The sequence below is a fragment of the Streptopelia decaocto genome, assembly GCF_964273445.1.
Source record: "Streptopelia decaocto genome assembly, chromosome: 15".
Classification (NCBI taxonomy): Eukaryota; Metazoa; Chordata; class Aves; order Columbiformes; family Columbidae; genus Streptopelia; species Streptopelia decaocto.
This window is the reverse complement of record NC_138670.1, coordinates 6,832,950-6,847,111: the sequence shown is the minus strand read 5'-3', so window position 1 is coordinate 6,847,111 and position 14,162 is coordinate 6,832,950. Positions and strand designations below refer to the sequence as shown.

The 14,162-nt window shown below is 47.4% G+C and overlaps 1 protein-coding gene across 2 annotated transcripts in view; it reads right to left on the bottom strand.

Annotated features, from left to right (window-relative positions):
- The window catches only part of ZNRF3 (zinc and ring finger 3), a 73,330-nt gene extending 60,067 nt beyond the window's left edge, over positions 1–13,263 (bottom strand). For both annotated transcript variants that reach the window (XM_082066379.1, XM_082066380.1), the window contains exon 1: positions 12,791–13,263. In XM_082066379.1, the coding sequence (XP_081922505.1) occupies positions 12,791–13,222 (432 nt within the window). In that variant the 5' untranslated portion in view covers positions 13,223–13,263. The remainder of the gene's footprint in view (positions 1–12,790) is intronic.
- Positions 13,264–14,162: the final 899 nt, after the last annotated feature.

The following is a 14,162-nucleotide window of genomic DNA, read 5'->3' as shown; positions in this document are numbered from 1 at the left end:
TCTACATGGACAGTAAAGCCTCAAAAAACCCTAAACACTCAGGGGAATCCCACCTCCCCTCAGGAAAAGGTTGCAGAGCTGGTTAAAACAATCTCATGTCTGTAACACATGCTGCTTGTCTTTTGTTTCTTTCCATTTCTTTAACTCTTATGGACATCAGATGGGGGATTGAGGGAAACTTAGCAAAGCATTGCCTTAGATCACTAGGACCAGCTTTCTACTACAGCTCTACCCAAGCTCTACCAAAACATACAAAGACTAAACTGTGTTTGTTGGATAAATCCTTCCCAGAGACAGAAGCATTAAGTTATTTCCACACTTCATAAATTCTGTTTCACAAGGATATTGCAGGGTCTGTAAGGAGAAGGAAAACTGCCTCTATCAACAACAGTTCGGAGGAGGGTACTAAAGAAAAACGAAGTCACAACCCCATCTTCCCATCTCCAGACGCAAGTACTGAAACTGCTCTCCAGCAGCCACACCGTCAGACTTCACATCAGCATTAGCGGAATGTGCACGAACACCCAACTTCTGAAGATACACACAGCTGCTTCACTTCCTAAAGAAGTTCTCCCTTAAAATTAACTGTGAAAAAGTGATGTTTTTCTTTCTTCTGGAAGAAAGAGTGCAAGATCTTTCCCTATTTTTCTTGTTACTAAATTCTGTTTATTGGCTTATTTTAGAAACTCTCATTGCTACATTAGTAAGTTACAGGTCTCTATTTCCCTGCTGAATTTCCGTAGCGAGACAAGCCTTGCTCTTTGAGCAAACTATTTACATCAGATAGACAATCAAGCCCCTTCCTCCTGTGGTTGCTTCCCGGCACTATTTAGCTATGTAGGCAGTGACATAATTGATTTCACTTGCTGAACTAGAAAAGGCTGTACCAGCAAAGAAGTGCATCCATAACTGGAATGTCTAAACCCACAAACCTTTTCCACTGTAGGCCAAATTATCGTTACTGAAAGACCGTCTTTTTAACAAAGCAAAGCCATTCAAATTAATACGCAAAAAATCTGCTGCTTCAATAACGGAGTTCCAAATAAGCCTACAAGAAGAGAATTCGAGTTAGGAGATCATCACGTAATGCGAAGCGTATGGAACTTCACAACAAAAACCAAGCATAACAGAGCGGGATAGAGAAATCTGCCTGAACCGCCAGCATCCACACAGAAAAGGTCTAGAAAAAAGAACAACATGGCTTTGCTGTCCCAGTTGGTCATGACAAGGTCTCTCTGGGATGGAACATCAGCAGCATGGTACTCAGTCCATGCAAGATCCACAACAGAGGGCTGAGCGGATAAAGCAGAAGAGAAACATGGCAGAGAAAGGAGGAAAAGAGAAATCTACCACGAAAGCTGGTCTGAGGAAACACCTCCATCAGACACGGCACAATCAAGGCAAAGATTCAAACCACAGCCAGGCCTTCCTAAAACACCAAAACTAGTGACCTTAAAGTGGCAAACCCCCCCATGTCTGTGTTTGGGAGGACAGCCCCGCTCGCGGGCCGCGGGCACTCTGGAGCACAGGCAGAGGGACAAGGCTCCACAATATCCACATTCTGCTCAAATTCTGTTTCCCTGCATCCGTCTCCTCTGCAACGTGTCTGATGCAGTAACCGGACCACCCCCAAGCTGCAGAAACTAGAAAGGAAATCAAGCGGTTCCTCCCACAAGTAAGTATTTGAGCAGTATTTTTGTAACATAAAACCACTCTGATGACTGCAAATCCAAAAGAGACCCGAGAGTAAACAGAGGGAAAGAAATTCTGTTGTGTGAGGAGGAACTTCTGCTCCAGTTGAAAAGAATACATACTGGAGTGATCTGAAGCTGCCTATAAATATTCGAGAACATCAAAGCTGGTCCTGTTAAATTAAAAACGCTGTCACACAGATAGGAACTAGCCTCTAGCACTGCCAGCTTCAACATGTGAGCCTCTGATCTGAGAGGCACAGGCTCAGCTCTTCAAGAAATTTTATTCACCATAAGAAGGAAAAAAAAAAAAACAAAAAAGCAAACCAGCAGTTGAGTTTAATAAGGATATTAAATACCTTACGAGTGAGCTAATTAGAGCTTAACTCTTTCAGGACACTTCAGCCCTTTTTAATGACAAAGACAGTAGTTTCTTCCCATCCTATTTCTACAGCTGGGATGGCTCCAGAACATTCCTGTCCAAGCCCCTGAAAAACAAACGCTTGTGCAGTCTTCAGAAACAGAGAAGATTCTGTTGGTTTCATCTTGGTGTAACTTCAGTCACACTGCATACATCACACATAAGCACACACACACATACATTTTGGCTGACTATTCCACAACAGGGATCTATGCTTAATACTAAAGCTGTCCCAGCAGACTTCAAATCTTCATTTTCCTATAGTTGCCTGAAGATAAGAAGCAGAGTAGACAACAGGAGACCAGATCACTCCATTTGACTTCTGTTATCTGAGGAGATTCAGCTCCCAGTGGCAACTGAATATAAACAAAACACGCATGGTTGAGAAATTTATCCCCATCTGCAGCTGCAACCCTATTATTTTGCTACAGAAATATCCCTGTAAATTCTCAGTATGAAACCTACAAGGATTATCACTAAGAGTTATAAATGCAGGGGGGCAGCAAAAACTCCAGCAGTGCAGCTTTCTCAAGTAAAATAGCAAAAAACCCAAATAAAATCACACCTTGGAAGTTCTTTGCATTAACTACGCTGCAATGTCTTTTCCTCAGACAAAATTCTGGGATTCAAAAGATAATACATTTTAAATAGGCAAAAGGCTGCTAGCTAGCAGATTGAGGATAAATTGCCTCTGAGCGAAATGAGGTCTCCAGCCCTTGGCTCCGATTAAATCCTGAACTCAGTAGCATCTCCTGGCTCTGTTTCACGGGTTCACTTCTCGCTCCCAGCCTTGCTACACATCACTCAGGACATCTGCCAGCTTGGCATGCAGACCACGAACTGTTCCTCTCCCCTTTATCCTCACCGCATACAACACAATATCTGCTCAAAACATTTCTAAATAAACGCAAAACAGTTATGAGAAAGTATGCTGGACCCTCATAAAATACAACACTGCAAGGAGAAACACTACGTTTGAAAGAGGTTCTTCTCCACGACCTACAGAGCTTCAGAATGGACCCATCAGTGTAAAAAACAAACAGAATACCTTCTACAATGCCAAGTCAGTCCCCCAAATCCACTTTTCTTAATCTGTCATCAAAGTGGACTGTTTAAGGCTGGAAACTTTCAGTTCCAAAGGTGGACTCAATGGAAAGTTTGGTTAGAGTCTTGCATGGGGGAGAAGGGAATGGATGAAAACAGAAATGAAGGAGAAGGACTTTTGCCACCCACACGTAATATATTTTTTATTGTCGATTTTTTAAAGCAAGCAAGCATCAAAAATCTCAAAGTAGGAAAACATATCTTGGCACAAAATAGGGTCTTTCCTGAATTAAAAGCAGTTTTTCAAACACTGCAATCAGAAGCATTTGAAAGTTGCTTACCAAGCACACGCAATAAATTCACAGTAGGAGGCATGTACTTGCAACACGCATCCCTGTATAGCTAATTAAACAGGTGTCCTCAAACCATGACTGCAGACTCTAAAATATGCCCCTTCATTCTTCGTCAGGCCAGTCGCCTCCTCGCTCATTCTTCAGTTTGCTTTACTATAAAAAATGATGCAAAATAATAAAACGGTTTAAACTCAAGTAAACCAACAGAAAGCTTAAGCTGCCCAGCAGCTTTAGGAAATGACTTAAGTCCTTACATTAATGTACGGAGTGCCATGGGTCTGGGAATCCTAGAGAGTCTGCATTAAGCTACATATTTAAGGGTGTACTTGTGTCTGCAACATAACAGGCACCTAATCAACCTTTGTAAACTGGCTTTTCATCTTAAAGCCAAGTGCAACAACAGAAGCCTTTCAAACCAGCATGAAAAGAAAATAAATTAAAAAAAAAATAAATGAAAGCAATTTGTCGCTATGAAGAGGACACCCTAAGCCACCAGATCCCTGGTTTCCTGAGCACTGCTACTCAATCCTAATACAAACAGCTCCGCCGATGGGATAGGTGCAGTAAAGAGCAATTTTCGGCTGTCTCTACTGGGTACCTGCAGATCACACTCCCCTGGTCACCTCTGGTTCAAGTGTCAAGCTGGCAAGAAAAACAAACAAACAAAAAAATATAGTTTTTTACATTAATCTTCTGTTGCCATTGTAACAATTTCAAAACATGTCTTTGTTTAAAAACAATCTCTTTTTCCTTTGCCAATCTCCTTTCATGTGAAGGGATCTCCCTTCAAGCCAGGAAACATGAGAAATAAGGCCAAGCATTCAACTTGCATTCATTCTGTTTTCATATGTAGGCACCACAAGCTCTGGTCCGACCACATTTGAGCACGGAAGCGCAGATGCACAAAAGAAGACACAGTATGTATAAGTTAATATTTAACGCTTCCTAAACCAAGCACTTCTAATGCACTAAGTGTATTAATGCACATCCATGTACCGCTCACGTAACTGGGTAGAACACACAGCAGATTACGGCCTCCAGACCTTACCTCTCCTTAACCAGTAAGGTGCTGGCCTCCTGAAAGCACTCACACTCTTAAAAACTATGTTTATGGAAGTTATTTTGGTCCAGAAGGGCCTAACTTTGAAATTCCAAAACAACGACTAGAAGACTGTAATAAAAAAGGGAGCATTTTTAAATACACGCTCCACCACAAGATGGTATAAACTGGAAGAAAATTACTATGTATCCTAATCAACGGTTTTATACAACTACTCGAGACTTTCCTATAAGATCTGCTTGCAGCAAAGCTGCCTGCGTTTCTTCCTCACCAAGTTATGCCACAACAAATCATGACCTCTACATGCTCCACCTGGAGTCATTTCAAAGCCCTTCAATAGGCAGAGCAATTAATACCAAGTTACCCTGTCCCGTAATCACATCCACCGGCCAAGTGCCCAAGGGAGAGCAAGTGCCGGCTCTGTCCATGGGCACAGCTGGCTACAAGTGCTCTAATTATATCTAAACCATTAGAGTCACACAGATCCAGTCTCAATATAAATATATAGAAATGAAAAGTTCTCCAAATGGCTCCATGTTTAACAATTTTTGAGCGGCGCTCCTCTCTGGGATGTTTTCCTAGCTCCATCTCCCAAACAAGCCAAAGGAACACATAGAAAAGGAAGCAGTCAGCATCCAGCCAGCAAGGACAAGGTTTTCAACAGCACAGACCTTAAACGTCTGTGCGGAGGTTTAACTAAACTTATGGACTATGTGGAAAAATTACCTGAACTCCCACAAACTATTTTTTCCCAACTTGACTCCCTACCTTTATTTGGAAGTGAACAGAAATTGTACTGGTTGGCCTGAGTAGAAGAGCCAGTGCTGTATCTTTCTGCTGCTTTCTTAACCTACTTTATTCTTATACCGCTAAATAGGTCACATCAGTGTTTTTTGCTCTTTCCATTGTACCTTCTCCTCCATGCTTAGGTGTCTTTTACCTCATTTTCTTACACTGTGCCTCCCACCTTCTCCACAAGGGACCATCTCAGCCTCCCATGCTGACCAGGCTCTGGCAGAAGGACTCTGGTGGTGTTGCAAGTGTGTGCAAATACCACAGACACCGGAGCTTCCTCCAAAACCAGGAACCCACCACTGAATTTGGTACCTTATCTTTGGAACAGCACTATCCCCTGCTGTAGTGCCTAGAAGCATCTATTTATTATTGCCTTAGACTCATTTAGAAACAGTTTGTACAGGTGCCTTCAACTCTCCCTTAGTACATTATAATGTATTGTAATAGTCTAAAGCTTGAAAGTCCAAAGTTTTTAACTAGGTAAATACGATTTACTAGCCCTTAAAATTCCACTATAATTTGAGGGTTATATTAGCTATTTTCATAAGGTGTTTCTTTTTCCATAAGATATGAAAGAACACAAAAAACGGTCCAAAGGAAGGAAAGAGAAGGATGTTCTTGCAGAAGGTTTAAGCAGCCAGGTGCCCCTTCTCACCATGACCTCTGATGTGTGTGTCCCCATCATTCTTCAAGTGTTGCCACGCACTTTAACAGGATGGTTTAATGCTAGAGATAGGTTATGGTTGGACTCCATGATCTTAAGGGTCTCTTCCAACCCAAAGGATTCTCTCATTCTAGGGCTCAGGTACAGGGTTCTTGGGGCAGAGCACTGCAGCTGCAGCAACCAAGTCCTTCCACACCACGCCAAGAGACATCTTGGGTATTGCAGTATTAAAGAATTAATAAAAACCAGGGATCCTTATTTACAATACTGCATTCGGAAGCCAATGAGAACAGGCAGCTCCTTGTGAACTAAAGCAGCAATGATGTGGCTGGGCTGGAGCTCATGGCGTGAAGACAGCGCCCAGAGTCGAGGCAAAACAAGAGGACAAATGAACACTTGGATGGGATGTCTTCAACCCTCCCCATGTACTACCCCACTCCATGGCACATGAGGGACTAAAGCATGACTGAAACTTAGAAACAAAAAGGAGAGGAGGAACAGAGGGAGGGGCAGAAACTGGGAAACAGATTAATGGGATCAGAGATCAAGCCCAGGATACCTCTGCTGCAAGCAAGCTGCTTGTGCATTACACACCCTGCAAAGGCTGTTCAGGTACAATCACTGTGCAAGTCTTTACCTCAATGATCTCTTATTTTAAATGTGAATTATGCTTCCTTTATCATCTGGGCCTTCTCCTGCAGAGGACCCAGACCTGTAGTCACCTGTTGCACTCCCAGAAAAAACGCCTTCCTTTTACAGCACAAAAACCTCATCTGTAGCGTGGAGTAGGGGACCCCAGGCCCGAGAGACACCAGGCAGCTCTGGGCACGGGCAGACTTCATTCTTATGTCAGAAACTGCTGAAGAACCAGCACGGATCAAGCTCAGACCAGCACACCGCAGAAACTACAGCAGAGGAACCTCCTGTCCAAAGGACTAAACCTGCCTTTTGCATCTTTTTTTCACCTATCAACTCTCTCCCATAACAGAGAGGATTAACCAGCCCAGCCAACTCACAGAGCAAATTGAAATCTCCAGTTCAGGTTTCAAAACCTGCAAATATACCTTAAAGAACTGAGATTTTGGAAAATGCACGACCAACATTTGTAAAATATTTTGCTATTCTATGCATAAATCAAGGCTGTAGTACAGAAGAGTCGTGTTCCTACCAGCCAGATAGTCAAGTCTTAACAAAATGATACCCAGAAAACAAAAGAAAAACTGAAGCTTAATTAGATGAGGCTTCTGAGCCATAAAGCAGCAAAGCAACACATATAGAAGTTACTCACTGTTCTGACTACATAACACCAGACACACACCTGATGCTGTTATAACCAGAAAGGAGCCGTCAGTGACTTGTCGTTATTAGAATAAGCATTTTTTAAAAAAGAAAATAAGCTTTCAAGACAGCAGCAATTAAGTCTCTTCCATTCATGATTCGGCCTTGTTATCAGTTTAACACAAACTCCTTAACTTTCGGCAGGCCTTCAGAACACTGGTGGGACTCGTGGTTCTGTCTGACACAAGCTCAGGTGAGACTTGAGCAGGACAGGGCTTAGATTCGACAGCTGAAGATGGACATCTCACTTGTCTCCCGACATTTGCCAGTTGTGAGCATTTGTTCACAACATCAAAGACCGAAGATCAGAGAGGACGAAACCTATGACCTGGTCCCACTGCTCATACAAGACAGAACAGACACGTTCCAAGTCTCCTATCTTCACACCAAAGCACCTTCTCACCCCCCGCTCAGCTCCGCAGGGCGTCAGCTCCTTGGTTTCCATCAGAATGAAAGTGCCTCGTTCCAACAGCAGCTCAGACTCCAAGAAACTTCAGTTTTGCTTTCTCATCGTGTCACTGAAGACCCAAAAACTGGTACTAAGAACTCAGTTTTACCAGAGAAATGTATTATCCCTGATGTCCTCAGGATCACTACTGTAAGCCACAGCTTTACAGTTAAGGTATGGAAACTAACACAAACCCAATCACAGGTGTGTTCATATTCTAAGAGGATAACTAGCTAAGAAAACATTCAAGAAGACAGTGACTCAAAGCCACAAATAATTCCACTTCCTCTATGTGAATGGCCTTCAGGCACTCAGCTCAAGCAAGAAGACACGGTTGGTCCTCTTGGCTGCCAGGGACACCGTCGGCTCATGTTCAACTTGCCGTTAACCAGAACCCCCAGATCCCTCTCCATGGAGCTGCTCTCCAGCATCTCGGCCCCCAGTCTGTCTGTACAGCCAGGGTTGTCATGTCCCAGGTGCAAACTCCGGCGCTTGCCCTTGTTGAACTTCATGTGGCTGGTGACTGCTGAGTTCTCCAATTTGTCCAGATGCCCCTGCAGGGTCTCTCTGTGCACCCAGCACAGCGCGGCCAGCCGGGCGGGGAGGGGATCGTTCCTCTCTGCTCCGCACTGGTGCGGCCTCATCTGGAGCACTGTGTGCAGGGCTGGGGACACGGCATAAAAAAGATACTAAGCTAGTAGAGAGTGTCCAGAAGAAGGCTACAAAGTTGGTGAAGGATTTGGAGAATAGCAGTATGAGGAGTGGCTGAAGTCACTTGGTTTGTTCTGCCTGGAGGAGACTGAGAGGAGATCTCATGGCGGCTACAGCTTCCTCACAAGGGGAGGAGAAGGGGCAGGCCCCGAACTCTTTTCTTTAGTGACCAATGACAGAACCCAAGGGAATGACAGAAGATGTGCCAGGTGAGGTTTAGGTTGGACATTGGGAAAAGGTTCTTCACCCAGAGGGCGCTGGACACTGGAACAGGCTCCCCAGGGAGGTGTCACAGCCCCAAGCCTGACAGTGTTCAAGAAGAGACTGGACAACACCCTCAGACACACGGTGTGAACTGTGGGGTTGTCACATGCAGGGAATGGAGCTGGACTCTGTGATCCTTGTGGGTCCCTTCCAACTCAGGACATTCTATGACTCTATGAAACTTAACCTGCCTGTTCACAAAACAAAACACCAAAACCAACACACATTTTTGTTTTCCATTCTCAAAGGACACCAATACTCCCTTGACTCAGCCTCCTCTGACCATTGCCAGACATCCATATCCCTGCAGGGCTGTTTCAAGTCACTGCTTTCAGTGCCACTAAGATCTCTGCCAATGCTTCAGAGCGTGAATCCTACCTGACAGACGTTCACAGTCTCCAGCAACTTTTGCATTTTGAGAAAACAGAGGAAAGGTTCAGAGCTATTCAAGTAAATAAGGGGCGAGAAGGAGATGGAAGGAAGACACAGGCACACAGTCCTGCATTCGGTTCTAAGTCTCCCCATCCTCTTCAAGAGAAAGAAGATGGGCAATATCAGCGCTGCAAGAAACTGCCATGAAAGAAGTTGGGAGGTGCTGCACATCTGTTTTCCTCTTGTAGCTTTAAAACACTGTTATGCTTGTTCTCCCCAAACTGTTACCTTTTGAGCACAAAAAATATATGCAATTGGAGGTTATTATGTAATCTACGTATCACTCCAGTTCAATGGTTACATAAAGTTCATTATTCCCCTGATGGGGTTTCCAAGCAGAAACAAACCAACCAACCCCCAAACTTTTACTGCACAAGAAAAACCATCATATTCCTAAATCTTTCCCTCCATGCTGCTTCTCTTCAAAATTGTACATGTTGGTAACCCACCTATAGTACTGTATTCAGCAGTGTATCTAAGACAGGAATAGCAAAAAGAAAGACTGAGAGAATTAACCATGATGAATGTGTATCATTATGTGTTGGAGTTTTTAATGCAATCTAAAACAAGCATTAAATTTTATCCTCTTTTCCCAGCACCTGAGCAGTACCATCACCACCACAGCTTTATAAAAACACCACATGTGATGCTCCACACCTTAGTTATCGAGCAGAATAAACAACTGGAAGAGAATATTGCCAAGTGCAAGTAGAATTAAGATACATAATCCCACTCCAAGCAAAAAACCACTGCTTGTCACATCAGTGATGCTTACCATCCTCACACTGTAAGTCTGTGGCTACAGAGCATCATTTGACACAGAACTACAAACGAGCTTTTGGTCTGAATGCTACGAGAAGTTTCAACCATAAGGAGTTCATCAGCCATAATTTGCTTTAAAGCAAAATATCATTTTAGAGGTTTCAACAAAGTCTTGTTTTCACAATCACTCTCTAATCAGACGTTTTCAATTTCCAATCATAACCATACTAATGGCCAGGATATTGCCCCAAGAAACACAAAATATTCCAGCGCGCCAGATCCCACTGAGATGGTTAGACCTTCGAGCAGTTTAAGGACCAGCTGACACAGCAACCTAGGGATGAATTTGCTGAATACAAACTGTGGCCACATGAAAGAAGGCATATGAACATTTCATCTCTCTGAAGAGTTATTCTGGTAGACACTTGACCCTAATAAGACTTGTTCACAATACCATGAGAAGCAATATAATAGCATACCACTACTGGATAGGAATCTGACCAATACCCAGTTTAGGAACGAGCGTATGACCTATCAAAAGCTGAAAGTGCATTGTTTCTTAAGTCGGGTTTTGTTGTGTTTTTTTTGTTTTTGCTCAGACTTTCAAGACCAATGAGTAAATGGTGCTATTAACATAAACAAAAGTAAGTCTTTGTGTAGTCCCAAAACCACAATTCCTTTGATCCACTCTTTAATGTGTGCCCGATTTTCACTAATTTCTAATATTTCATTTTAAAGAAAAATGCATCCTAATCTTGAAAGAGCTGTGTGCCCCGACGAAGTGGTGGGGGCAATAAGAGCTTCCTTCACTGACTGGTGCAGCATCAGCTACTGCTGCACAGGCTCTGAGTGGCATCATGACCCTTTCCTAAATCTCACAGTGAACTTCAAACAATCACCCTGAACAGCAGATTCATATCGTTCCGTAAATATACAGCTTAACTGAAAAAGGGGAGGCAAGACAATGCTGTGAATATCTTTATAAATTTTGGCTCTGAAAAGCTCCCTTCCGGGGGGAGACGAAGGAAGCAAAGCACTGACAAACGTGCTGCGTGTGGTCTGAAGCCTCAACAGTGACAACGTGACTGACAGCGTTCAGTCCGGCTGCTCCGCGGCAACGTCCGCGCGCTCTCCTCCGAGAAACAGCACACACGGTGGCTCACGCTCAGCAAGTAGCCTGTTCCTGAGCTATGTGATCTAGTACGTGTACAGAAGAACAAGCAACACAGGTTTTGAGTGATAAATGACTGTAAAAGACTTGCCACATAACCTGGCATTCACGGTGGCCCTTGCTACCAAGGGGGCTGTTTGCTCGGGGGTGAGGGGGAAGCAGACAGGTGACGTTACACATGGTGAGGCCTACAAACATCAATTTAATACACTTGTTTCAAATTATGCAAACCTGAGCCTTAACAAAACAGTATATTTTTTTCCCCACTTTCACTTAGAATCTCAAGGGAAGTACGACCTCAGTAAATGGCCTCTGTTCTTTTCTTAACACTAACACAAGAAGGAACTTCAGAGTCTGTTATCCCCAAAAAAACAGCCCTAAGTCTTACCCATATTATTCGATAATGCACCAAGAGGTTAGAAAACATCAGTGTCTGTTTCAGCCCCTACCAGCAACACCTTTGTCAAAAAATGTCAGAAAGAGAAATTAATTGGTCCATCATTGTTTTCTCTAGAAGAATAAAACAAACCCCTTATATCAGCAGCTTGTCCCCACAACTCTTCTGCCCGCAAGAGAACTTTTATAAGAAACCCTCCCCGTTTAAACTGTTTGGAAATAACAAGCGCTCAAAAGTGGTATTCTTTACTTTAAAAGAAAAAACAATTATTTTGATAGTAATGTTTTTGTGCTTACAGAGTTTACCCGTTGTTTTTAGAGCTTAGTCACAACCAGTCATCTTTTTAAAAATGTTATATATACATTTGTATGTATGAGCACACATACAGAACTCAAGCAAACTCCACAGCTGTTAATGAGAAATAAGGATCGCTATTGGCAATCGCTTAACAGTTAAACTTATTAAAACACCATTTAAGTAATTTTTCTTTACTTAGCCAAAGGGGAAAAAAAAATAAAGCAAACAATTACAAGCGACTACAAAGGAACTAGATAAGCACTTCAAGAGTTTCAAACAGAGCGAAGACTGACTGCGTTCAGATAAAAACAGAAATTATTTATCTGCTGAGAAAGCCAAGAGCAGCTTTATAAGAAACCTCACTGAAAAGCGGCTCCTGGCGCGGGAGCCGCGGGCCCGCAGGACGCGGCAGCCCCGGTCGGGGGGACGCGCGGTGCGGTGCGGAGCGGTGCGGAACGGTGCGTGACCCGCGCCTGTCGCCGAGCGTCCCGTCCCGGGACCGCCACGCGGGGCTCGCCCGCGCTGCCCGGGGCGCGGGGCAGCCCCGCACCGCCGCGCGCCGCCCCCACGCAGACACCGCGCGCGGCGGCGGTGCGAGCGCGCGTGCGGAGCGGAGCGCAGGCGCCGGGGCCTGTCTCGCGCGGAACGCGGCCCTCGGCTCCGCGCTGCTCCGCGGCCCGGCCCGCTCCCGCAGCGCCCGGCTGTCAAACGGGGCTCCGCGCCGGCCCGGTCAAGGTGAGGCCGGGGCTCGGCGGCCGCGGGGCCGCCCCGGGGCCTTTGTGCGCGGGCGCGCATCTGTCACCGCGGCCGCGGCGCCCCCAGGCCGCGCGGCGCACGTGGGGCGGCGGGCCCGGCCCGCGCGGGCTTTGTGCCGCCAGGTGACGGGCGGCCGGGCCCGCGGAGCCATCTTGGGGCAGGCGGCGCCCCCCGGCCGGCGCTCACCTGCACGATCTCGCCCTCGGCGCTCAGCGTGGCCCCCGCGCGGGAGAAGCGGCCCTGCAGCCCCGTGGTGTAGGTGGTGTAGTCGCCGCTGGGGCTGGACTCGAAGAGCACCACCTCCACGAACGCCGTCTCCTTGCCCAGCGCCGCGCCCGGCGCCGCGGCCAGCAGCAGCCCGAGCAGCAGCGGCGGCGGCACGGCCGGCCCCGCGCCGGCCCCGCAGCCCCTCATCGCGCGGCGGGGGGGAGCGGCGCCCCGCCGCCAAGCATCGCTCCCGAGCGGCTCCAGCTCCGGGGCCGGGGTCCCGGGCGGGTCAGCGCCCCATGGCAGCAGCCCTCCCGCCGCGCTGCGCCCCGCTCCTCGCCGCCGCCTGCCCCGCGCTCCCTGTCCCTCGCCCCGGCTGCTCTCCGCCCTGCCAAGCCGCTTCCCTTTCATCTGCTCCACGTGACGGCCACCGCGGGGTTATCCCCGCCCTCCGCGCGGTCTGACCCGCTCCGTCCCTCCCTCGGCGCACACACGGCCCGTCAGCCGCGCCGAGCGCGGCCGAGCCCGCGGCCCGCCGGGCCTGGACCCGAGCGCCGCCGCAGCCGCGGGAGCGGGCGGGGAACCCGCGGGGCGCTCGGGAGGGCCCTGCGGGGACTTGGCCTCCCCCGCGGCCGGGCCGGGCTGTGCCGCACGCCCGGGCCCGCGGCCGCCGGGGCCCGTCCCGCCGGTGGCGGAGCTGCGGGCCGGAGCGGAGCGGTGTTCGGCGGGCCGGGGGCTGCAGCGGGCCGGCCGGGCCGCCTCCCGGCGCTGCCGCAGCTCGCAGCCGCCCCTCACCGGGAAATCCCCGGGTGCGTTCGCACGAAGCCTCAGGCGTGGCCGCACATCGCCCCGCCGGGGGCTGCGCCGCTCTCGCCGAGCGCACCGAGGGCACCGGTTCTCAGAGACGCTGCTCTGCTGCGGGACATTCCGCAGCCGCTGCTGCGTGCGGGGCAGGAGCGGCTGGGCGGCTCCTGAGCTCCGTGCTCTGCAATTGCATCTACTGGAGGACACCAGGTCACCCGGGCTCTTCGGCTGGTCTGGTAGTGCGAGGCTGTGAAACCCCCATGAATGATGTGGAAAAGGTGTGATTTGTGTTTCAGTCTTGCATTACAAGAACTGGATGGCAGGCAGTGATACAGTTTTCCCTTAAAAGTACAGCTAAGTATGTAAGGTTCATGGATGCCTTGTGATGGGCATTTAAATTTGATGCAATAGATCTTACTTGCCTGACATCTGAGCCCCTACACTGCTGAAGTAAACTGCCATCCACTTTGTTGACCAGCAGGGAAGGACACAGCATGCTGGACTTTTCACTTTCACAGCTAAGAATCAGGAATCCCGGTTTCTTTCC